The 26,736-nt window shown below is 39.2% G+C and overlaps 1 protein-coding gene across 1 annotated transcript in view; it reads left to right on the top strand.

Moving 5' to 3' along the window:
* The window catches only part of usp43a (ubiquitin specific peptidase 43a), a 211,892-nt gene that overhangs the window by 165,409 nt on the left and 19,747 nt on the right, over window positions 1-26,736 (top strand). Inside the window, exons 10-13 of the mRNA XM_030137013.1 lie at window positions 1,423-1,500; window positions 1,693-1,822; window positions 6,215-6,334; window positions 18,911-19,160. Coding sequence (XP_029992873.1) covers window positions 1,423-1,500; window positions 1,693-1,822; window positions 6,215-6,334; window positions 18,911-19,160 — 578 coding nt within the window. The remainder of the gene's footprint in view (window positions 1-1,422; window positions 1,501-1,692; window positions 1,823-6,214; window positions 6,335-18,910; window positions 19,161-26,736) is intronic.

Consider the following 26,736-nt stretch of genomic DNA (forward strand, 5'->3'; position numbering starts at 1 on the left):
TCCGTATCTGCAAACACATTGGATGTTTATGTATCATCCCATACACTGCAATTGATAACATTACTGTAACTTTGCTGTTCTTTATAAACCTGATCTAACATGTTTGAGTGTGAATCCATTGCTTGTTACTGTTATTAGAATGTAATTAGCAACAATTTTTTTTTTTTTTTGCATATTATCTCCATGAAATGAGTAATGACTAATATTAAAGTATGTTAAAGTGTGAGAAAACATGAGAGTAGCAGCAATAAAATGTTCTTATTTCATAGTTTTCACACAGTATACAGGGTGGGGAAGCAAAATTTACAATATTTTGAGGCAGGGACTGAAAGACAGTGTATGACCAATTAGTTTATTGAAAGTCATGAGAATTTATTTGCCACAAGAAAATTTACATAATAGAAAATGATTTATTCTGTGTGTCCTTCTTTCTCAATAACTGCCTTCACACGCTTCCTGAAACTTGCGCAAGTGTTCCTGAAATATTCGGGTGACAACTTCTCCCATTCTTCTTTAATAGTATCTTCCAGACTTTCTCGTAATAGTTTTGCTCATAGTCATTCTCTTCTTTACATTATAAACAGTCTTTATGGACACTCCAGCTGTTTTTGAAATCTCCTTTGGTGTGACGAGTGCATTCAGCAAATCACACACTCTTTGACGTTTGCTTTCCTGATTACTCATATGGGCAAAAGTTTCTGAAAAGGTATGGATAATAGTGTTAGGTATGATTATGACATCAACATATGTTTGGTTTCAAAACAATTGACGTAGTGCCTGCTGAGAAAAAACAACTAAATGTTCATTGTAAATTTTGCTTCCCCACTCTGTATATCAGTAAATACTTGTTTTTTGGGTTTTTTTTTTTTTTTGCTTTCTTTGGTGTCAAGTTTAGTGGATGTTTTTGCAACTCTATGGAAAATAGCTTCATAAAAAAAATGCCTAAAGAGGAATAAAAACGCTCAGGAAAAAAATCTTAATTAAGGTTCTCATAATTCGTGCATGAAAGGGTTAATTTTGACATATCTGAAACATTTGCCATGAGTGATCCATGTTCCCTGAGCATAAACAAAACTTCTACTCTTAGCATTCAGTAAGTCTTACATTTTATTTGGCCTCTGTCATTACAGTGCGGCTGGTGAATACAGACGCTCCAGACCCAGCTGCTCCGCAATTTCTCTGCAGCTCCATCTTAATGTTAATCTGCATTTTAATAGATGATCTGAAACCAGGCGTCTGACGTGCCACACAGGTGTTGTCGCAGTGTATGAATATGACGTATACTACATCATAGCAACACAGATTTCAGCCTCCCCAGGAGATGACACTGTTCTTTGCACAACATTAGGTAAAAAAGAATAAAAACTGCATGTGTTTACATATAAAAGGTGAGTCAGCTGCTTTCTTTTCTCTGTGTTGTAGGGCTCTGAAGTTCTGTGGCCCTGGTGGACCTCCCCATGTCAAACTTGTCATTGAGTGGGATCATAAGACAAAAGAATGGTAAGCACTGTTAACTGACACTTCTACTATGTACATGTAGACAAAAGGAACTTTAGAATGACACATACTATTCATTTTACAGACTAATCTTCTCCTGAATACATTTGATTATTCTATGTTTTCCTCCTTTGTATTGCATAAAATCATTCTGTAAATAAAAGCTGTTTGTGTGTATGTTTGTGTGGGCAACAGTCTGTTTGGGAGCATTCAGGAAGAGGTGGTCAAGGACGCAGAGAGTGTGAGGAACCAGCAGCAGCAGCATCTGCAGCAACACAGCTGTACCCTGGATGAGTGCTTCCAGCTGTATACCAAAGAAGAACAGGTGAGACTGAAGGCAGCTTTCAACAATAAACAATCAACTTTTTTTTTTCATCATTTGTATTGTTTTTCATTATTTCTACACAACGCTTGTAGGGATATACAGGGTGGGGAAGCAAAATTTACAATATTTTGAGGCAGGGATTGAAAGACAGTGTATGACCAATTAGTTTATTGAAAGTCATGAGAATTTATTTGCCACAAGAAAATGTACATAATAGAAAATGTTTTTATTCTATGTGTCCTCCTTCTTTCTCAATAACTGCCTTCACATGCTTCCTGAAACTTGCGCAAGTGTTCCTCAATATTCGGGTGACAACTTCTCCCATTCTTCTTTAATAGTATCTTCCAGACTTTCTCGTAATAGTTTTGCTCATAGTCATTCTCTTCTTTCCATTATAAACAGTCTTTATGGACACTCCAACTATTTTTGAAATCTCCTTTGGTGTGACGAGTGCATTCAGCAAATCACACACTCTTTGACGTTTGCTTTGCTGATTACTCATATGGGCAAAAGTTTCTGAAAAGGTATGGATAATAGTGTTAGGTATGATTATGATATCAATATATGTTTGGTTTCAAAACAATTGGCGTAGTGCCTGCTGAGAAAAAACAACTAAATGTTCAATGTAAATTTTGCTTCCCCACCCTGTACACATGCTGTAAATCCAAATAACCACAGCATCAGCTAAAATCTCAGCAGAACCATTTTTTTGTAAAACAACACAACTCAAACAACACCCACTGAAATATTTAGAACAAATTAACAGTCTGAGAGCAGCATATGTTGTGAAAAATTTCATAAAACAACAGACCAATGCGACCAACTTTGCAATGCTGAGCTAACATGAAGCAGATTCGAAGGTAATTATGGATTTTGCCCACTGATGCAAACATATAGCAAAAACCATGATATTACCTACGTTGGCCCAGAGGGGGAATAGCCCAACAAATTATCTACTATAAGAAAAAAAAAAGGAGATTGTGATTTATTTAAAAAGAAGTGTCTGGAAAAATAAATGTACCCCTTAAATAAAAATACACTTACATAAAAAAAACCTATCTCCTAAAAAAAAAAAAGACTTTTAAGAAAAAAATGTATTTGTACAAAAAAATAAATTAAACTTGTATGATTTTTGTTTGAATAAGATAATCTCCTTAAAAAAATACTTCTACAAAAAATGTCTCAAAATAAAATTGAGCAACATCAAAAATTAGACATTTATTCAAAAAAAGACTGTTTGAAAATATAAAACTTCATATGCCTTAAAAAGGAAAACCTCTTCACTTTTTAAATAAGGATCATTAAAAAAAAGAAAAAAAAAAAAAGCACTTCCTGTGGAGCTCCGTTATCATGGCATTACCCATTTAAACAATTAAATAAGGTTCCCATGTCTGCTTAAGGTTAAGGTCCACCACAGTGCACACAAAATGATCCTTCTTTACACAACTGTTCACCACAGAGAACTCTTCTTTATCTCCACACAATAGACAGTTGTCCTTCTTGAGCTAGCGTTAGTTAGCCGTTTGAGTTGAGAAGGTGTCTACTGCAATAATTGGCGATGCCATGATAATGGAGCTCCACAGGAAGCTGCACTCAGGAGTACATGTATTTTTCAGATACTTCTTTTTAAATAAATCATAATACACAAGTAAAAGACGTAAAGTAAAAAGAGAAAATTTGATAGAGAAAGTTGTATGAAGTTTCATTGAACATAGAAACTAAAAGAAGTTCTTCAAAGTTGAGTTAAGGGATTTGTGGTGAAAAAATTTGTGGTCCTTGGATTAACAATGGTATTTCTCAGAAGCCCATTGTAAAATGGACCCAATTGGGCCTTCAACATAGAAATACACATGCTAATGACATCTTTCTGGCAAAGCTTTTAGTGAGGATTATATAATATATTATCAAATTATATATTATCAGAAAGTCTATTGTATACAAGAAGCCAGTTTTGTCAAAATTTGTTGACAAGACAGTCTATGTGGTTAGTGAAATGAGTGGTTCATCTCTTCAGGTGCTAAAATACTTAAATTCATCTCAGTTAAATCCACCTCATTTTTTGGTGTGTTGTCTTCCCAGTCTCTGTTACAAAAGAACACAAAAAACTTAATAGATTTGTCTCAGTCTCAGTTCGTAAGATACCTGAAAATGTTTGATTTTTGATTATGGGTTCTAAAGGCCATACATGATCATCTAAAAGACTGCTTTTTTTTCTTGTTTGATTATCTGCTTTGGGTCTGTTGGATTGATTATTGATTGTTTTTGTTTTCAACCATCCATATTATTTCTCTACCATTAAACTCACTGAACAAACCAAAAGAACAAAAATAAATATCACAGAATGAAGCACTGATTACAAATATTGTATTGTTTTTGCTCTCTTCTGCATAGTTTTATATGAATGAAGCATCTGCTATCAGCTAATCCATTGTTTTGTGTTACACTGAAATGATTCCAACTAGAAACAAGTGGTCCCAGGGCTTAACATGTCAGAGTCACAGAGTTTCATTTTCTACCCTCTAAGTGACTTTTCAGGTTTCCACTGTGCTGTTTTGTAGCTTAAAGCTGCAGGCACCTAAATGACAGGGAACCCCCCCTCCCCTTCCACTCCTACAAGTGTTTTCATGCCCAGCTTGGATGGATGGATGGATGGAATAATATTATAGTATAGCACTCTCTGTTTTGTACAAATATGAACCTCAGTTTTAAATATTTACTAACTCAGGAGAGGTGATACCACACTACTGTACTGAAAAACAGCTTTATATTCCAAATGTCATTTTATTTTTGACAGTGTAGTGAATAATGTCAGGGTGGGGGAGCTGAAGTTGATATGGCACCAGTTGCTGTGCACAAGTTGTGTGCAAGTCGTTATGGTGTTGATACAAACCATTAAAAAATATTTCATTCCATTTTTAGCTTACCGGCCGATAGGCTGTAAGCTATTGTCGTCATGCGGCGTCTGTCATCGTCTGTCGTCGTCTGTCGTCTGTCGTCCGTTACATAACTTTCAGTCGTCTTCTTCAATTCTATTTATCAATTCTTCTTCTACAATTCCAGTTGACTTCAAACTTGGTATACAGCTTCTTTATGATGATGTCAACAAAACTTTCTGAAATTAGTTGGATCTGGCTCTGATTCTGGATTTGGTGCGACTTTGAAAAATTTCCCCATTATAAGAGATAGGAAGTGCCGGTAAGCTACAGGGTCATTGGTCCTATTTTTTTGTAGTGTTATGGGACATGGAATTACATATTGATTTCGGCAGTTATGTGCTGTATTTATTCATCAATTTTAATGCACTGTTTCCACCATATAAATAAAAATAAGTAAATGGAAAAGATGATTTGTTTTGAGTTGTATCTCATCCTTTTCCATTTACATCCATGACTGACTGGAATCTTGTGGACATTTTCTTCTGTTAAAATATTGTATAAAATTACAAATTCAGTCAAGATGTGTCTAATCTGTACTTATTCTAGGTATAGGAATTGGACATACTTACATACTGCTATACAAGGCCATAATGTCACCAGAGCACACTTGATTACAGGAGAAGAAAGTATGTGTTTCCTAGATAACATCTTCCCAACATATCATTAGTAGATCCTAACAGTGACGGACGGAAACTCTCTCTTTTCTTTCTCTCTCCCAGGGGATGTCTATAGTTATTTCCGTATTCAGGAAATTGTATTTTAGTCATTCGTTCAGTTGAGCGGCAGAGGGTGATGTCACCAATTACCGAAACTCAAAATTGTAAAACAGCATTTCACTGCACTCAGAGGGGTGTAAAGCCTGCAACATATTTCATTTCACACATTACTAAACCAATTTTAGGATTTTGTGTTTACAGAAGCGAACATAAAAGATGAAAACAGGCAAAAGAGTCCCTGGAGCCTTGTGCGTACCCATAGCAGTAGCGGATGTTATTTTGTGGCTGCAATCACAACAGTGGTCTATGTTGTCATTTGATGCTTTTGATTGTGGTTAAGTATGACAAGCTCATCTCTTGTAAAGCATTTAGTAGAAAAATACAAAACCAATCTCCCATTCTGTGAACTCCTGGGGACCTAGAGTTTTTGAAGATGACTAAAAAGGATTAAAAAAAATAGGAATAAATACCATTATTCTGTTACTCTCATTGACTCTACAAAAGAAGGATATGAAATACAAAATATCCTTCATTTTATTTAATGATTTCTCAGGTATGATTAGAATTTCAAAGAAAAGCACTGACTAGTTGCAACCTTGCAGGAATGTAGTGATGACAGACTTGAATACTTTTTTTGAACAACTTCTCCACAAGGGCAGAACATGTCACATAGTATGATGAAATCGCTACAAATATACACATAGTTTTTACATTAACTTGTTTGACTGATTGGTTGACAGCTTGCCCCAGATGACGCCTGGAAGTGCCCCCACTGTAAGCAGCTTCAGCAGGGTATGGTGAAGATGAGTCTGTGGACGCTTCCTGACATACTCATCCTTCATCTCAAGCGCTTCCGACAGGTAGGCAACCTTTAAATAGGCTGTGAAGCCAAATGCTGTCATTACAGGGGTTTGTTCATTTTTTTCACTATTTAAATGTGTTTCAGTATTGGGCAGCGATGACTAAATAACTTCCCCCTGGAGCCTACAGGTGGATGCTGGGGTAGTGGAGGGAGCTTGAAGAGCTGAAAGTGGTGATGCAGTAGAGGGTTAGAGTGTTCAGAGGGAGAAGTGGGAAAAATCACATACTCTAAATACGACGCCAAATTAACGGGTGTGTGATAGATATAGATGTAGCAGCAGACACTAGGTGTCCAGCTTAATCAAGCTCACGGGTATCACTTTGTTAACCCTTAGGGGTCTGAGGCTATTTTGGCCGTTTTTGAGTACTTTTGATTTTGCCTTTATATACTATATAAAGAAATGTTTATCATACCCATGTTTGGTATCTTTTTTTCAGCACAACATCAACTATCTCATCTGCCTGTTATTTTTTCACTTGAACCTACTATATTAATGCAGAAGACCAAAAAACAAATCCAATTTGAAAAATTTTTATAATTAATTGCATAAATAAAACAAAGATGCTTAACAAACCTTTTTCAAAGACTTTAACCCTTTCATGCATGAATTATGAGAACCTTAATCAAGATTTTTTTTTTTTTTCCTGAGTGTTTTATTCATTTTTAGGCATTGAAAAAAAATATAATTTGATTGATTTTTTTTTTTATGAACCTATTCTTCATGGAGTTTCAAAAATGTCCACTCAGCTGGACACCATGCGTATCATTTTAGAAGTAAAGAGACATGCATTTACTGATATACAGTGGGAAAACTATGAAGTAAAAACACTTTTAATGCTGCTAATCTGACATTTTCTCACATTTTAACATACCTGCATGGAGATAATATGCAAAAAAAAAAAAACTTTTTGTTTAAAAAAACAGAAAACAAAACTGTTAACTACAGTCTATTAACAATTGCCAATTTTTTTTTATACTCAAACATGTTAGTGCAGATCAGGTTTATGTAGAACAGCAAAGTTACAGTAATGGTATGAATTTCAGTGTATAGGATGGTGCATTAGTGTCCACTGTGTGGGCTGATATGGAACTAAAACAACAAAACCCATGAATATACAAGAGAACACCTTTGAACAGCTGTCCAGTGGAGTGAACACTGTGCATGAAAGGGTTAAAAGTGAATATTGGTTCCAAATATTAGATATATAAAATTAAAACTGTAATAAATTAAAACTATACTCACATATTTGACATAAAAGCATATCTTTACATAGGCGTTTTCTCCGGTTTTCTCTCAGGTGGGGGTCATTCTCACCCTTACCTGTAATGCTAATGCAGTCTGTGGATTAGAATCCGCAGATTCAGCCATTTTTTTTTCCGTTTTGAAAATGGACAAAAAATGACAGATATGGTCAGAAATATAACACCCCCTTCCGTATTTACTTCCGTTCATACTTTTATTCATGTTTGTTTGCTCCGAGTTCAAATCATCGTATCTCCAGTTGTGTTTGCTCTATCAACATCAAATAAAAAGTGGGAGAGTGTTTCAAGTCTGCACTTTTGAATGCAGTTGTCCCCAGTGGTCTATGTGACCGACTTCCAATGCTACAATGTGTTGAATATGTCATGTGATTCAGTTACGGGGCTGTGAGCGTGGACCCCTAAGGGTTAATGTTGAGCTTTTGATGTGGTGCTCTAAGTAACAAAGCTTATCAACAGTGAATCAAATAAATACAATTATTAGTGTTAGTGAACACATACACCAAGACTAAGTCATGAATGAGACCATGGAGACCAAGACTAGAAATGCAGCAAGAATAGTATGATGTGACTGAACTAGGTAATTTTCTTGCTTTAATGCAAGGCAAAGAAATCATCCATCCATCCATCCATCCATCCATCCATCCTACCCTATGTCTAACCCATAAAGACCCAGTGCTTCTTTTGTGGCAGCACCAAAACCTATTTTTGTCTCTATTTAAGATTTCTTAAGGCAGGGTTGCTCAACCTTTTTTGAACGAAGCCCCACTAACAGCATCATGAGCCAATGCCCCCCCCCCCAAAAAACGCCAGAAAAAAAGAATTCTACACGTAATGCAACAGATCTGCGATGTGCTAGACGACATGCCCACCCCACACCCGCATGCATGTACAATGGTGTCACTTGCAAACCCCCCCACCCCGGTTGAGAACCACAGTTTTAAGGAATTTAGCATGCTTTGCTCTAATATTATCCTCTGCATATTGCATTCTTCAGTGTTAACCATGTATTTTCCTATATTTAATTCACTGTAAATGTTCAGAAAAGCACAGAGTAAATGCAAAGGTTATTATATCAAAGCAGAAAATTTTTTTTAAAAATATGACTTTTTTCTGTCATTAATTGAACGTGAAAACAAGCATCTCCAACCACATCATTCATCAAACTACTTGGGTTTTACTGGTGAATCAGTGTTGCAGAAGATGACAGTGTTTCCATGTTCACTATGGAGCCTCTGAACATCCAAATGGGTCATATCTGCTGACCATGAAAAGATGACAAACTGTATTTTACCAGAGTTATTTACATGGATTGACAGGATTGATGTTTCAACAGTTGTTAAACATCTTAGATCAGTAGATGGTTTTGTTTGCCAGTGGCTGTTTGGGTCTCTGAGGGTTAAGAGAGAGTCCAGCCACCCTGCAGAGGGACCTTATTTCCACTGCTTCTGTCCACATGTTCTTTAGGTCATTACTGAGGAAGAATAATAACATACCTACAGCCCTTTGATCAAATCACTTCTTTTATTGGTATAGATCTACCCCTGCTGATTTCCTTGATACATCTCTTCAGACTGTCTGGCTTTTTGTTGAAGTTCAGGTCTTTGATGATGGACTTGTGGGTTGATCTCCCGCTCCATCCCTTTATAAATAATCTGTGTAGTGATATTGTGTATTTTTCTTATTTTCCGTAGGTTGACAAAAGCAAATAAAATATTTGACAGATAACCTTTTCTAATCACATGTTCTATGTTTTTGATCAGTCTAAAAATGAAGTCTGAGAACAAAGACACAGGTTGATGCATTTTGAGAGAAAATAAAAGGGTGTGAGGAAAATGTAAAAGTCAAGTCATGTTGTAGCAATGATGTTGCAAGACCAGCCTAGTTAGATGGATATTTTTACTGGAAAATAGGTGTTGTAAAAGTCCTCCACTTGAATCAGACTGTCACCTTTATTACATTTTTGAGTACAATGATGTAGTGTGATATCCACCTTGATAAAACATACCATCCAGTTCTCTTTTATAAAAAAGGGACCTTTAGCGCTAACATCCCTGGCCTCTGTCTTTTTATTTATGAAGTGTCCATCATACTTAACAGCTTCCAGTATTTTATGAATCCCATCAAGCCTCTGCCACTTTGTAATAACATTAACCTCACAAAGAGAAGCTAAATGGGAGTGAGAAGTATTTGACAGAGCATTTCAATTCAATTCAATTCAATTCAATTCAACTTTATTTGTATAGCCCAATATCACAACAAGGTTATCTCAAAGGGCTTTACAGAGTCAGTTGGAGTAAACAACAGTCAAATAAACAGCAAGAAAGTGAGTAGTGTCCAGGGCATCCCCCGTCCTTAGACCCTCCTTCTCGGCAAGGAAAAACTCAAAACCCAGAGGGAAAAGGGAGAAACCTCGGGGAGAACCACAGTGAAGGAGAGATCCACTCCCATGGACGGACAGGCTATAGATGCACCAGGACTGATGGACGTCCATTTGCAGATGTAGTTCTAGTCTGCAAGGATGCAGTAGGGTGGACACATGGGGGGTCCATCCCGCTGGATGAGACAGGCAGGAGCGAGGAGGCCCATCCACAGTGGTGAGGCTGAGGACGTCCATCCAGACAGGTGGGGGAGGGGGTCAGGACACAGGACAGGGCAGGACACAGATGGGTCAGCGCAGATCCTGTCATCATTGGCTCCCAAGCGGTTACAACTGAAAAAGTAGCCACTCCCCGGAGGGGAGTGGGGAAAGGGGACACCAGGTGAATAGTACTGCACAAACTAAGTTGGCTAAATATTAAAAATATAAGTGCAGACCAGAATGGTACGTAGAAGCAGAGACAGGAGATAGGACTCAGTGCCTGTACTTCCCCCAGCATTCTTGCTCCTAGGGCAGCTTAGACTGAACTGTGGGTTCAGTCTGGTTTGAACTAGCCTGACCATAAGCTTTTTCAAATAGGAATGTTTTTAGCCTGACCTTAAATGTAGAGACTGTGTCGGCCTCTTTAATGTTAACTGGAAGCTGATTCCATAAAACAGGAGCTTGGTAACTAAAGGCTCTAGCTCCTACTGTACTTTACAGACCCTGGGAACTACCAGTAGACCAGCATTCAGAGAACGAAGGGTTCTGTTGGGATGGTATGGCACCAGAGCATCTCTGAGATAGGAGGGGCCCATACCATTAATGGTCTTGTATGTGAGGAGGAGGATTTTGAATCTAATTCTAAACTCAATTGGAAGCCAGTGAAGGGCTTGGAGCACAGGGGTGATGTGGTCTCTTCTATTTGTTCCTGTTAGTAGTCTCGCTGCCGCGTTCTGAACCAGTTGAAAACTTTTTAGAGAGCTTTTAGGACATGCTACGAGAAGGGAGTTGCAGTAATCTAATCTAGATGTAACAAACGCATGAACTAATTTTTCTGCATCATTTTTAGAAAGAATATTTCTAATTTTGGCTATGTTGCGCAGGTGGAAGAAGGCGGTTCTGCAGGCTTGGTTAATATGTGGTTTAAATGATAGATCTGGGTCAAATAGAACTCCTAGGTTTCTAACTGTGGCGCTGGAGGCTACACCCACATTGTCCAGAGTGACTATCTGGTCAGTTAGGGAGTCTCTCGCATTTTTAGGGCCTATTATAATGACCTCTGTTTTTTCAGGGTTAATTAAAAGATAATTAGCGCTCATCCAGGTTTAATGTCATGGACACAGGAACTTAGTTTATCTACTTGTCTGGTCTGATCAGGTTTAATCGATAAATACAGTTGTGTATCGTCTGCGTAACAGTGGAAATTAATGCCATGTTTTCTAATAATGTTACCTAAAGGCAGCATGTATAGTGTAAACAAAATGGGCCCGAGGACCGACCCTTGTGGCACGCCACAACTAACTCTGGAATATGTTGATGATTGTTGGTTTACATTAACAAACTGGTACCAATTAGATAAATAGGATTTAAACCAGCAGAGGGCTGCTCCTCTAATGCCTATGTCCCATTCTAATCTCTGCAGTAAGATACTGTGGTCGATAGTGTCAAAAGCTGCACTCAGGTCCAATAAGACCAGGATCGAGACCAAACCATCGTCAGCAGCTAATAACAAGTCATTAGTTACTTTGACTAACGCAGTTTCAGTGCTATGATGAGCACGAAAGCCAGACTGGAAGTGTTCAAATAGACTATTGTCCTGTAAATGCTGACACAGCTGTTTAACTACCACTCTTTCAAGAACTTTTGAGAGGAAGGGTAAATTAGATATAGGTCTGTAATTGACCAGGATGTCGGGATCTAGAGTAGGTTTTTTCAGAAGTGGTTTAATAACTGCAAATTTAAAAGATTGTGGCACGTAGCCAGTAACTAGTGAGGTATTAATTATAGTTAGAATTGTGTCAATAGTTAGGGGCAGAGTCTCTTTGAAAAGTTTGGTTGGGATTGGGTCTAAGAGGCAGGTCGATGGTTTGGAGGACATAATGATAGATGCTACGTCAGCTCCATCTACAGTAGTGAAATTATCTAACATTGTAGGGGGGTTTAGAAGAGATTCTAGGTTTGCAGCCTGTGCTTTGTCAGACCTAATATTTGGAGGTAGTTCATCTATTTTGTTCCTAATAGTTGAGATTTTATCGTTAAAGAATTGTAGGAAGTCATCACAGCTGAGAGTAAGTGGGATATAGGGTTCTACTGAGCTGTGACTGTTTGTCAGCCTGGCTACAGTGCTGAACAGGAATCTAGGGTTATTCTTGTTTTTCTCAATTAAGGATGAGTAGTATCTAGTTTTAGCCTTACGCAGGGCCTGCTTATAGGCCAATAAGCTGTTTTTCCAGGCACTAAAAGAATGCTCTCAGCTGGAACGGCGCCATAGCCTCTCTAATGTACGTGCTGCTTGTTTAAAGGAACGTGTTTCGGCATTATACCAAGGAGAAGCTGGCCTTGGCTTAACAATCCTTGGCTTGAGGGGGGCAACTACATCCAGAGCAGTCTGTAGTGTGAGCATGGCACTATCGACAAACTCATCACATGCAGTAGGACTAGATATGTTCTCTACAGAATCAGACAACAGGGAATATTGGCTGAATTATCTCTTTATACCTTGAGACAGAACGATCACATAATGTCCTTTTCATCTGAGCTTTAATCACAGGTGTAGACTTATCCTCAAGCACAAACTGAAAGGTAATTAAAAAGTGGTCTGAGAGTAAGGGGTTATGGGGGAGGACAACAAGGTCACTAATCTCAATACCATATGTTAAGATCAGATCCAGGGTGTGCTTGTGACGGTGAGTTGGTTTATTTACATTTTGAACAAAGCCAATCCCATCTAATAGGCCACTGAAAGCTCCACTAAAAGAGTCACTGTCATTATCAACATGAATGTTAAAGTCCCCAACTATTAAAATCCTATCCCAGTTTAACACTACAGTGGATAAAAAGTCAAAGAATTCTGATAAAAACTGAGTAAGGACCAGGAGGGCGATAGACCACTACAAATAGAACTGTTCTTTTGTTTTTCCAATTGGGATCAGTAATTGACAGAAATAAACTTTCAAAGGATTGATAAGTGTGATTAGTTTTAGGGTTCAGACCCAAACTAGAGTGTGAAATTACTGCCACTCCTCCACCTCGACCAGTGCTTCTAGCTGTGTGAAAGTTCACATGACTTGGTGGCGTGGATTCATTTACTCTCACATATTCATGAAGAGCTTGCGTGAATGTGGGTTGGTACTTCAAGTTGAAGCAAAAGTTCAACCGCAAATCTTATGACATTTATGGTAGGTTTGCTGGTTATATTTTTGTATCGTGTTTTTGGTAAGACCAATGTGCTGCAGGCACATAAACAGTCATTAGTGCTAAACATGCCATTCACTGCAAAAGGCACATTAGGTCTTGGTCACAAAGATTCTTATGAACGATGGGTTTGTTTGTATGAAATCAGGAGTTTATAGACATTCACAGAGAGAGCATTAGTTTTGTACGGCCGTCTTGTGAAGTTGGTACAGCTGCTGTTCAAACTGCAAGTGCAACTTGAGGCCTCTGTCAGAAAATGCTGTGATTTTGTGTCGTATGAAGACTGTATAGTTGTCACGTTCTTCGTAAGAGTGCCTTGGGACCTTCTTGTGTCATACCTACAGTCAGTTCATGAATTTTTTTGTCATAAGGTGGCCATACAGTACCCCTATGTGCAACTTACAGCACTCTCAACTTGTTGGTAAGAAGATCTTGTGCTTTTTCAGAATATTTAGATCGGTATATAAACAGTGGCTGTATCTTCTCTTAAAAATCCCATGTCGTGATTATTGCATTCAAGATGGCAGTGCCCAAGACTGAAACTTCTATACAGCTGCAAGACGAAGAAGAGGAATATCAGGTGGTTGTGGCGGGGCATTCTAAAACACTTAACGTAAAAAAGAAAAAAGCTTAATGTAGCTTAATGCCGGAGAATAATGATCAATCACCACCAAAGTTTATGTGTGGACGTCTCTGGTCATGCCCACTTTCACCTCTGCAAAAATCACAACGGCAACCCCAATTTTATGGATGTTGTCCATGTTAAGCCTTTTCCTCTTTATAAGTGCACATTATAGAGATAAAGTTTAACGTAGCTTAATGTTTGAAAAGAGAGGTCAATCATCACCAATTTATATATGGACAGCTCTGATCATGTTCATTTTCACTTCTCCAAAAATCAAAAGGAAAACTCCAATATTATGGATGCCGGACATTAAGCTTTAGAATGTCCCTTTGTGGCTGTTTTGGTCCAGCAGCGGCAGACCTGTCTTGTTAATTTTCTGTAGGTAATAAAATAAAGTAATGAGGTAGAAGTTTGAGGAACACTGATATATGAAGTAATGTGATGTCAAGTCAGAAGATGACCAGCATGTTTTTTTGTCCGCTGTCCATGTTGCTGATTTACACACACCTGTAGACAATATGCAGGGCATCCTTATAGTCAGACTCCACTACAGACTGCCCTTGTTGTTCTGGCTGTGAGTTTCTCCTCTCCTCATCCCCATCCTTCCTCTTCCTCCGCTTTCCTTTTGGGCCCATTGTGGACAACTTTGTCAGTCTTTAGTTTGAATGTTTTTTGACTGTAGAAATCTCTAGAATGAAGATTTGGATACGACCCCCCCATGAATGCCACATGAATGACGTACTACTGCCTATTAGGAACACCTTACGTCCACCTTAAGAACGCGGTGTGAATCTGTGTTTGTACGTCCGTTCATATGAACGCCGTAAGCAGCCCCTAATAACAACATAATGTCTTCTTGCAATCTACTTGCGATATACTTGCAACCACCATAAGAACATGGGGTTCTGGAATGGCCTCCTGATCCACGAACGCTGTGCGTTGTTCTTAGGTTGTTCCTGAGGCATTCGTTAGGGCGCCCTATGAAAGGGGATTTCCTCACACATTCATAGAAAATCTTACACAAGATCATCCACCTGGCTGCAAACTCTCCATTCTTTTAAGGGAACCTTGAGAGTTGTATGAAATGGTCCATAAATCATTCGCACAGTGTTTGTAGCCGATCACAATAGCATTTATGACTGAGGCATCAAATATATCTACCCCTTTTGTGGGAAGATAATAGGATTTAAGGACCTTGCTCATTTGGTTCTCTGGCTGAATTGACCAGGACTGGAAAGCTAAAATCCACAAGTCCTTTACTTCGCCTCTGGTCTGTGTGAGAGATTGTGTGAAATTGTGACTTCAGATTAGCTTGGATTTGTGTAAGTATCTCTCTGTTTTAGCTCTGAAGCCTTAAGGTACTGTGTATCCCAGGTATATCCTTCTCTAAAACTGAAACCCTGTTCCATATTGATGTATTAGAGCTGAGTTGAGCTTATCCACAAGGCTGCCTTCACTCTAAAACATCAGTGAGAGTAGCCAGCTGGTTTTTAGTGTTCTGCTAATGTATTCTATCATCACAGCATGCATCAGACTCTTTTTCCTTTAGATGGCACTAACACTATAAAGCCACAGAAATTTGACACGTCTCAAAGACTTTCCTGTTCCTAAAATGTAGTAATTGCAGCTTATCTTCTCAGAGGTGAAGTCGTGTTTTGCAGTCGAAATCTCAGAAAAAGCTATCATTATACCAGTTAATTTGTATAAAACAACCATAGTGCTCAATTTCCCACTTAACTGGTGTTTTTTTGTCCTGTGAAGCTCTTCATCTGGTGTTTGGTTGACATCATACCAGACCTCTCTCTGCCTTTCTACAAATTACAATAATTGGAGGTATGTGTACTGCATATTAATCCTGGAGTTGGTAGAAAAACTGAGGAGAGAATTGCAGGGTTGACACTTCAGCATTGTAGCAAGAAAGTTCCAGAAGTGACTCAGTCGGGCCTGAGCCTTTCTGTGTTGATTTTACCTGTTCTCCCCATGTTGGATGGGTTTCCTGGTCCTTCAGTCTCCCCTGCCATTAAAAGCAAGGGCATATAAACCCCTTTTCCACCAATATTTCCAGGAACTTTGATTTTTTTTCATGGATAAGAGAATTGCTTATAATCTGTGTGGTTTGCATTTCCGCTGCACCTTGAAGGACCAGTTGCACTGCACCTTCAATCCAGTAGATTGTGGTAAGAAGAAGCTTAAGGCCAAACAAGCACAATGACGCCCTAAGCGGTGACTGTCATTTATCATCATTTGTCATCATTTGGGCGACACAATACAGCAGGATCGAGGACACTAAAGTTGTGGTCCTTGTTTTTTACTGAATAGCAAATAAATCCATGTGATTTGCATGGAAAAGACATAGATGCACACTGGCTGAAACACTGCGGTGTAAATGCAGAACACTAAGTATGTTCTACCAATCAGCATTCTTCAGTACACAGCCTTGCCTCTCAAGAATTCTGGGGAATCTGACAAGTCCTACCCCCCTAGTTGGTACTTTTTTCAAATAAAGTTTGGAATTGAGGGGAAGTTTTTTGCCTGGGAATGTTAACAGTTCTTGTGGTGGAAAATTATCGTCAGCAGATGAAGATCTGGAGTCGGTCCTTGAGCACCTTCAAATGTGTGCAAACGCTATTGCTAGGTACTATTAGGGGTGTATGATTGGACGATATTAGATTGTGAAGGATTAGAACGTATTGACAATCCAACAAAGCAGAGAGATTGTGGAATCAGCGGGAGGGGGGGGGGGTATGGGGTGTGTTCCATGCTGCATGTACCCCACAATGAGTGCACGCAGTGAAAGTGAAACTTAAAATGGCAGGGAAAGTCTATCATAAATCAAGACTTGGCCCCCACAGTCAGGCGTACTTGACTCCATGGACATCAACCTGTTTTTAAAAGTGAAATTGGTACGCTCCACTGTCTTAAACGTCCGCAGACAGAGTGCACGGAGTCTGCGCCACTCAGTGCACTGTATGCCCACGTCCTCCACATACAGGTCCGTCGTGTTCTACTCTTAGAATAACGTCAACACTACAAACCTGTTCAATCAGCGTAAGAGACAGCCTCCCAAACAGTCTGAGTCAAACTGGTAACCATCTGCCACACCACAGCCGGAGGCAACAGGTAGAGTTAAACAGAAAACAAACAACTTTAACACCAAGCATTTAGTAAAGACTAAGTAACTAACTAAGGATCAGGCTCTCAGGTTGTGTGACCTTATGCTCTCATTGGCTGGCGTTCTGTGATGCTGTGCTCTGATTGGCTGGTGTTTTGTGATGCTGTGCACACATTAACTGATGTTCTGTGATTCTGCGCTCTCATTGGCTGGCGTTCTGTGACGCTGCGCTCTGATTTGTTGACGTTCTGTAACGCTTCGCTCTGATTGGCTGACGTTCTGTGACACTGCGCTCTGATTGGCTGGCCTTCCGTGACGCTGTGCTCTCATTGGCTGATGTTCTGTGACACTCCACTCTCATTGGCTGATGTTCTGTGACGCTACGCCATCATTGGCTGACATTCTGTGATGCTGCGCTCTGATTGGCTGGCGTTCCGTGACGCTGCGCTCTCATTGGCTGACGTTCTGTGACGCTACGCTCTCATTGGCTGATGTTCGGTGACACTCTGCTGCTCTGATTGGGTGGCGTTCTGTGACACTGTGTTCTCATTGGCTGACGTTCTGCGACACTCCACTCTCATTGGCTGACATTCTGTGATGCTGCGCTCTCATTGGCTGACGTTCTGTGACGCTCTGCTCTGATTGGCTGGTGTTCTGTGACGCTGCTTCTCATTGGCTGGCGTTCCGTGACGCTGCATTCTCATTGGCTGATGTTGTGTGACGCTGTACTCTCATTGGCTGACATTCTGTGACGCTGCGCTTTGATTGGCTGGTGTTCTGTGACGCTGCGCTCTCATTGGCTGACGTTCTGTGATGCTCTGCTCTTATTGGCTGATGTTCTATGACAGTGCACTCTCATTGGCTGACGTTCCGTGATGCTCCGCTCTCACTGGCTGGCGTTCTGAGACGCTGCACTCTCATTGGCTGACGTTTCATAACACTCTCATTGGCTGGCGTTCTGTGACACTCCACTCTCATTGGCTGACATTCTGTGATGCTGCGGTCTGACTGGTTGATGTTCTGTGATGCTGCGCTCTCATTGGCTGGTGTTCTGTAATGCTCCACTCCCATTGGTTAATATTCTGTGACGCTGTGCTCTCATTGGCTGACGTTCTGTGACAGTCCACTCTCATTGGCTGATGTTCTGTGACACTCCACTCTCATTGGCTGATGTTCTGTGATGCTCTGCTCTCATTGGCTGACGTTGTGACACTCCACTCTCATTGGCTGATGTTCTGTGATGCTCTGCTCTGATTGGCTGGCATTCTGTGATGCTATGCTCTCATTGGCTGGTGTTCTGTGATGCTACACTCTCATTGGTTGCTCGAAACAAATGAATGAATGAAAAAAAGCCTGTTTTGTTTAAAATCATTGCTTCTTGGTGCTTTTTAAGGCTAAAAATTCAAAAAGACTGTTCTAGGTAATTTGCTAATGCTTATGTTCCTGTGACTTTAATAAAAGAAGCCTCAAATCATAGCAACTTTCACTGCAATTTTTTGCAAAAACTGCCACAACATCAGGTATTTTAGGCCACAATAATAAAAAAAAAAAAAGTCCTGCGAAATCCTGGAGGGACTGATTATTGGTAACGGAGGTGTACATGTATACAGTGCATGGCCTGAGAAGAGCCTGGTTTAGACCTGCTCTAAATGTGACGTGCCATGAGATAACTTTTGTTATGATGTCACTCTATATAAATAAAATTTCATTGATTGATTCAATATTACACAGATAATAATTTGGGGATGTAACACTATTCAAATACTGTCTATACCTGTATGAATGTGCACTGCTCACACAGGTGGGTGAACGGAGAAACAAGCTGTCGACCCTGGTGCGTTTCCCCCTGACTGGATTGGACATGGCCCCCCATGTAGTCAAAAGGAGTCAGAGCATGAGGAACCTGAACCTGGGGGCCTGGCCCCCCTCCTGGAAGCAGCCCTCAGGCCAACATCACCAACCCGCTGACTTCACCCTTCCTCATGACTATTTGTACGACCTCTACGCTGTGTGTAACCATCATGGAGGAATGCACGGAGGACATTACACTGGTATGAAACTGGATATTATTATATTATTATTTTGTGATGGATGGATGGATGGATGGATGGATGGATGGATGGATGGATGGATGGATGGATGGATGGATGGATGGATGGATGGATAGATAGATAGATAGATAGATAGATAGATAGATAGATAGATAGATAGATAGATAGATAGATAGATAGATAGATAGATAGATAGATAGATAGATAGATAGATAGATAGATAGATAGATAGATAGATAGATAGATAGATAGCAAACACTATACACTGTACACTATAAATTAGAAGTATAAAAAAATCTGAATAGAATCTTGATAATAACTGTAATGTGCTGAAATAGAACTGTGAGGGAAAAAAACGAGTTGAAATATTCCAAATGGGAAGGTTCAAAATTACATTTAAGAGCAAATGGATGTATGACCAGAGACCTCAGACAGAGGTGAGTTATTATAGACTGAGATGGAATGAGGCAGGAAGGATTTCCTGTACCTGTCCGTTCAACAGCAGAGCTGCTGCAGTCTTTTTGAGAAGGTGCTCCGCTGTCTGTCCAGTGTGTGGTAGAGAGGGTGCTGCTCATCATTGTCCATGATGGAGATCAGTTTTTTTTATGTCCCCCCCCTCGGACTCAAAATCACCCAGCCTCAGACCAATTACAGAGCCAGCCTTCTTGATGATATTATCAAGTCTGTTGGTGTCGCTACCGGTCAAATGATGGAAGATTGTAAAATAACTAATCATTCAGCTAAATGGTTGGTGCTTATGTAGCACTTTTCCACACTTTTATGGTGCCCAAAGGGTTTTACAAAGCCTCACATTCACCTATTCACAAACACTCATACACCTGTAGGCAGCTGCCGTCATGCAAGGCACTGTCAGGCCCTACTGGGAGCAATTTAGGGATCAGTGTCTTGCCCAAGGACACGTCAACATTTGGCCAGTCAGAGGCAGGATTCGAACTGCCAACCCTTAGGTCATTGGATGACCACCTCTACCAAGTGAGACACAGCCGCCCCCAGTTAAGAATTATATGTTTCTTCTTATTTTTTTGATATAAAACAAATAAAGTAAAAATACAATGAGTATTTGAAGACAGCTAATAATGTGAGGTGACAGATTTAAGTGTTTTATCCAATTACTATGTTAGTTAATGCTTCTGCGGTGTGAGGGCTGGCCTTGGTCCCAGTTCTGACCCTGGTCCTGGCCCTTGTCCTGGGGGTCCTATACATGGATTTGATCCATCGTTGCCATCAACATGCATAAAACCAATCAGTTTAACCAGAGCTTACCATGGAAAATTTAAAATGTTTTAACTCATTGGTTAATTTGACTGATCCCTACAGATACATTTAATGACATTTCTGTTCTTTTTCTGTTTCTTTTCTTTACTTTTGATGGGCTACAGTACACAACATTGTTTTTTCTGTTCAGATGTAAAATTAACATCTGTTCTGAGCATTTTCAGTCACCAATGGAGAGCTTTTATTCAAAGTGTCAACAGTCAGGAGGCTCTAAGGATGCATCTGAATGTGATATGCCAGGAGGTTTTCTTGGACACATTTGTCCTTATTATCTGAGCAGTCTGAATATTTATGCATTGTGGGACAGACTGAAGGCCTGCTGCCTACTCAGTTGAAATATTTATGCAGCACACATGTTTTTAAAGTATTTTAAAGATGTATGAAAACTCTGAAAAGGTGTATTAGGGCAGATATTCCCAAGCAGCCTCACACCATCAGAAATTCCACTGTATGATGAACTACTATTTTAACCCACGTTTACATAACAGGAATTCAGCATGAAATAACACATGTGACATGTACCTTTATATAACTACATATACTAAACTCAAGCTTTCTTTGATAAGCTTTACATCCTAAATTGGCCAGGTCCATTGTCTTTATCCTTCTCGACTTTGGATTTTTTTGTTGTTGTTCACACGTAAGTGAGAGGTAGATGCCACATTCTATTGCTGAAATCTCACAGTCTGTAGAAGCTTATGGGAATGCTTCTTGTGTTTAGTGCTCCACCATTTTCCTCCATGAGGATTAAACATGATTGAAATACTTGAAGATTCAGTCATCACTAAAGTGTATTTGATGCAAGAGAGCAAAGAAAACAAGCACCATGGTCAAAGTTGTTACATTGAGAGTTCAAGAGTATTGATTGATTCAGTGTCACCTCATTCAAGAAGCAACAAATAAGAAAAGGCTTCATCTGAGAAGCTGACTGTGGTCTGCACAGTGAATTATAGCTGTAAATGCCCTTGTTTTTATGCATTGGGGGTTGTGAGATGAGAATATTAGAAGTGGTCATTTGAAACAGAAGGGGTTTTTTTTGTTTGTTTGCTGATATAAATATATCAGCCCTGATGAAGGCCCATAGGCTACAACGCGTCGGCTCAGTTTTTATTTGTTTGACCATGCTTTAATAAAGGCTTTTTAATTTCAGCCCTACTCTGAGTGCCTCAGTTTTTACAAACAACTAGTATTTGGATCCCAACGCTGATGAGCACTAGAAGCTAGGAAAGAAGACCAATGATACCCACGCAGCACTCCAGGCTTGTGTTTTTTTGATCTAACTCTCAAGAAGGTTTTTTTGCCAACATGCCTGAGCAGACACACTGCTGGTCACCTGTGTTGGATATCTAAAAATGTATGTCAGGGGTGTCCAATCCTGGTCCTCGAGGACCAGTATCCTGCATGTTTTAGATGTATCCCTCTTCCAACACACCTGATTCAAATGATAAGCCTATCATCAAGCTCTGCAGAAGCCTGATAATGACCGTCAGGTGTGATGGAACAGGGAAATATCGAAAACATGCAGGATACCGGCTCTCAAGGACCAGGATTGGACACCCAAAAGTCTGAATTGATCCACTGCTCACATGCCACTGAAGTTACTTCTGATTGATGTGATTATATAGTAGTATTTAATAGGCCTGTAACGGTACACGTACTGAACCGAACTGTTTCGGTACGCACCTGTTCAGTTCGGTACACAGCTGTACTGAAACGGCACAGTATTATGAGAAAAAGAAAAAGGAATGAAAGACGTCATTCGATGCGGAACTTTAAATCCGCGCAAGTTTCACACAGACATATTGAAGGAGCACACATTGACCCGAAATATGAAATAGCAGCTGTTATAACGTAAAAAAACCCCAACAAATATGATGTGAATCTGGAAGGAAGAGACTGAAGACCCTCCACCATCAGTACAGTCCAGTTTGGATCAGTTCAGGTTCAGGTGAAAGACAACAACGAGGAAAGAGACGTTAATAAGACAGACGTTGTTTGGCCTCTATGAACTACGGTAGTTCTAAAACACTCACACTAGCTCTGTCTGTCTGTCTGTCTGTCTGTCTGTCTGTCTATTACGCACACTGTATAATAGAGTATAATAGAGTAAATAGAACGTTGAAAGTATGTAAAGTTTCACTTTCGTTTCATGACAGTGTTCGTTACGTTAGTTATGGACCGCACCCCCAGGTATATGACTGCGCTCCCCCCCTACCCCCCGACTCCAACAAAAAAAAAATCCCCCATGCACAGAGGCACACACAAATACACACAGTGTCCTAAACAGTTTATTCTCTGTCCTAAAATAAATAATTTGGTTCATTGTGTCGTCAAAGTTTCTCTTCAGTTTGTGTAAACAGAATACCAGTTTGTCCTCTTGTTAATGTTGCACTTCATGTGGATTTTTTTTGGTATTTTTATGCAGAATGTGAACTGACAGAACTGTGATTAGATTTTTCTTGTTTGTTCGAAACTACCTTTCAGAGAAAAGTGCAATACTAATGTTTAAAATACATTTAGTAATATTAATAATTTATTTTATTTTCTATTTGATTTGTAGCAGCAGAATTATATTATTCCTGTTTTTCTATATTCTATTGTCTCCAAAAACTGGGGGAAAAATGTAAAAAAAAAATTCATAAATGCATTAATAGACATTTTGAGGGGTTTTCTTTCTTCCTGTACCGAACTGAAAAAAAACAAACTGTGGCTTTGAAAACCGAAAACATACCGAACCGAAAATTTTGTGTACCGTTACAGGCCTAGTATTTAAGGAAGGCATTCATAACATTGAAAAGGCAACTGGGTGCTGAAATACTTCCCAGTTCTAAGTTCTCTAACATAAAGCAAGCTGTAATGTTTTATTGATCTCAATTACAGTCTTTGAACTAAGAGCCTCAGAATCCTCATTGTCAAGTGTGTTCAGTTGAGGTTTGGTGGTTTGAGTAGTGTCACTGGACTGATATTTGACATAGTTGAACAGTCAGAACTCAAACAGTTACACATAACTGTCGTCATTGTGATCAAGTCAGTATTGTCCTAGTCAGAAGTCTGTGAAGAGTGTTTTGAGCACTGCTATTCAGTTTGTACATCTGCAATCTTTTCTTTCTGTGCATTGATGCAGAATCGTTGACACAGTATTAAATGACTGCCATACAATTCTGTGCAAATGCCCTTGGCCGACATGAAGTTTGTTGGTTTAGTAAAATTATACTAACCACATTTCTCAGTTTCTGTATTAAGATCCAATCTGGATATATGTGAACTACATACAGCAATAAGAACAAAAGTATCAGGGAAAAACGTAACATGCTGCGCACTTTTAATACCCCTCGGTTAGATGTAGTGTAAGATTCTGTTGAAAGTTAGTGCCCTATAATTTACATTAGATTGTCTTTGTGTAAATTTGGTGTGGAAATCTCAATGCATTCTTCAGATAATGCGATTACATCATTGAAAAGACATGTCACCATTTGACCTTGAAAAAGTAGGTCAAGGTCACCTATTTTCGATGGACTTCTGCTCTATGCCAAGATGCATCCACAGTATAAATTTGGTGCAGATATGTCAATGCATACTTCAGATCATTCAATTATTTTGTTGAATGGACGGATGGACAGACAGGTGACAAAACGATTACAATAAAAAAACTGCATCTATGATCAAAAAGGTGTAGTATTTAGTGTAAGCTCCCATTGCACTTACCATGTCTTTTACATGTCCTTTTTTCAGACAATGTGACATTTATTGCATTAATTTTCTGATGTTTTATGCCAGGTTTCATTCGACATGTCAGATGTGTTTAATCATTTGTGCTGCTTCTTGTTATGGGATCAGGGGTCACACTTAAGTCAGTGTTTTTCAACCTTGGGGTCGGGACCCCTCGTGGGGTCACCTGGAATTGAAATGGAGTCGCCTGAAATTTCTAGTAATTGATTAAAAAAAAACAAAAGTAGTAATAAAAAATATATAGTGAGTTTACAGAGACAATCCCAATACATAAAAGACATGACAGACTCTGAAGCTGAAACTGAAGCACTGTGGTACTGTTTATCTTTCAGATGTTCATTGTGGTCGGTTTCAGACGCTGCAGCTCTTTCATAATTCATAGTTTGAGTTATTGTTTGTTCAGTATTAATTGTCAGCCTTGTAAATCCAAGCTGGACTGACTGTACAGGGTGGGGAAGCGAAATTTACAATGAACATTTAGTTGTTTTTTCTCAGCAGGCACTACGTCAATTGTTTTGAAACCAAACATATATTGATGTCATAATCATACCTAACACTATTATCCATACCTTTTCAGAAACTTTTGCCCATATGAGTAATCAGGAAAGCAAACGTCAAAGAGTGTGTGATTTGCTGAATGCACTCGTCACACCAAAGGAGATTTCAAAAATAGTTGGAGTGTCCATAAAGACTGTTTATAATGGAAAGAAGAGAATGACTATGAGCAAAACTATTACGAGAAAGTCTGGAAGATACAATTAAAGAAGAATGGGAGAAGTTGTCACCTGAATATTTGAGGAACACTGGCGCAAGTTTCAGGAAGCGTGTGAAGGCAGTTATTGAGAAAGAAGGAGGACACATAGAATAAAAACATTTTCTATTATGTCAATTTTCTTGTGGCAAATAAATTCTCATGACTTTCAATAAACTAATTGGTCATACACTGTCTTTCAATCCCTGCCTCAAAATATTGCAAATTTTGCTTCCCCACCCTGTACATATCCTGACCAAGGAAAATGAAATTCTTACTTTGTGCAGTAATCTACACCTGGCTTTTCTGCCTCTGTCCATAATAATATACATTATATAGACTAAATATAGTCTAAAATTAACATTTATTTGCAACATAGTATAGCAAACTACTACATGATCAAAAACAAATTAATTTTAGCAAAAACATGTCTCCGTTTTGAATGTCTGGGGTTGCCAGAAATTTGTGATGTTAAAATGGGGTCATGAGCCAAAAAAGGTTGGAAACCACTGCACTAAGTAGTGACATTAACCTTTATAACTCATTTGGTTCTTCTTCTTTTTTTTTAAGGGTCTTTTAAGTTTGTGCACATGTTCCCTGTATGTTCTTGTTGTACCTGTAGAAAAGAGAATGTGAAATAAATATAAATGCTCATTTCAACCCTGCAAAAACAACAAACTAAACATGGCCTAAGACTTTTGCACAGTACTGTATTGAGAAAGATTAAAATCCACCTTAAATTCTCATGTCTGACACTAAATATTGAAGAAAGTAGATGTAACGTTTTATTAGAGGCCTATAAAAAAGGCCAAATGGTTAAAGAAAAAAAAAAAAAAGGAATAATAATTATAAGTAAAAGCTGAAAATCCATTATTTTGGATCATAGTTTTGCACTTTTGCAAAAACATATATACACAAGTCCAGTGATTTCTTTTGTTACTGTCAACAAATCATCTGGATAAGTCTCATACCATAAAACACTTCCTTCTACAAAATGGTGATGTCTGTGTACAAGGAACACGACTGTACTTACCCAACTTTGCTGTGAGTTCCAGTCAAACTGAAAATGATTTAAAACACATCACCGAAGCTTAGCCCTTGGTGACACATTTCTTTGACAGAAAATTGTAGAGAATGACAGTTTTATGAGATGGTTCTAAAAGTGAATCATAACTGTCACTTTTTCTCCAAACAGATGACAGAGCTTCAGGGTTGGCTCCTTGGATAGAGTCCCTAGAGCACTACTATTTTCACACTGCCTTGTCTTCAGGGGTCATTAGAAACTAGGGTTGCAACGAGTACTCGAGTAATTCAGTACAAAAAAATCCTTGAATCATTTTTTTTTGCCTCAAGTATTTGTTTAAATATTAATTTCGTTAAGCAGCTCCGGCTTGGACCACTGTTCACTGCCAGGTCGCAGTACTTGGTGCTGGGACGGGCATGTTCCTCCTTCGCTTCGGCACACAGGTGTTACTGCTGAGGTTGAATATCGGGGCAGTCACCCTGTCCACGCCTGTCCAAAGGCTGCCGGCTTGTCCACGCTGTGATGCCGCTGCTAGGATAGCCGATCATCGTAACAGATTGTGGCGTTGATGGGTTAGAAACATTTTAGGGCATAGGTGTCAAACATGCGGCCCAGGGGCGAAATCCGGCTCGCCAAAGGGTCCAGTCCGGCCCTTGGGATGAATCTGTGAAATGCAAAAATTACACTAAGATATGAACAATCTTTTTATTTCAGGTTCCACATTCAGACCAATGCAATCCCAAGTGGGCAGGAGCAGTAAAATACTATCATAACTA

This window comes from Sphaeramia orbicularis, chromosome 1, assembly GCF_902148855.1.
Source record: "Sphaeramia orbicularis chromosome 1, fSphaOr1.1, whole genome shotgun sequence".
NCBI lineage: Eukaryota > Metazoa > Chordata > Actinopteri > Kurtiformes > Apogonidae > Sphaeramia > Sphaeramia orbicularis.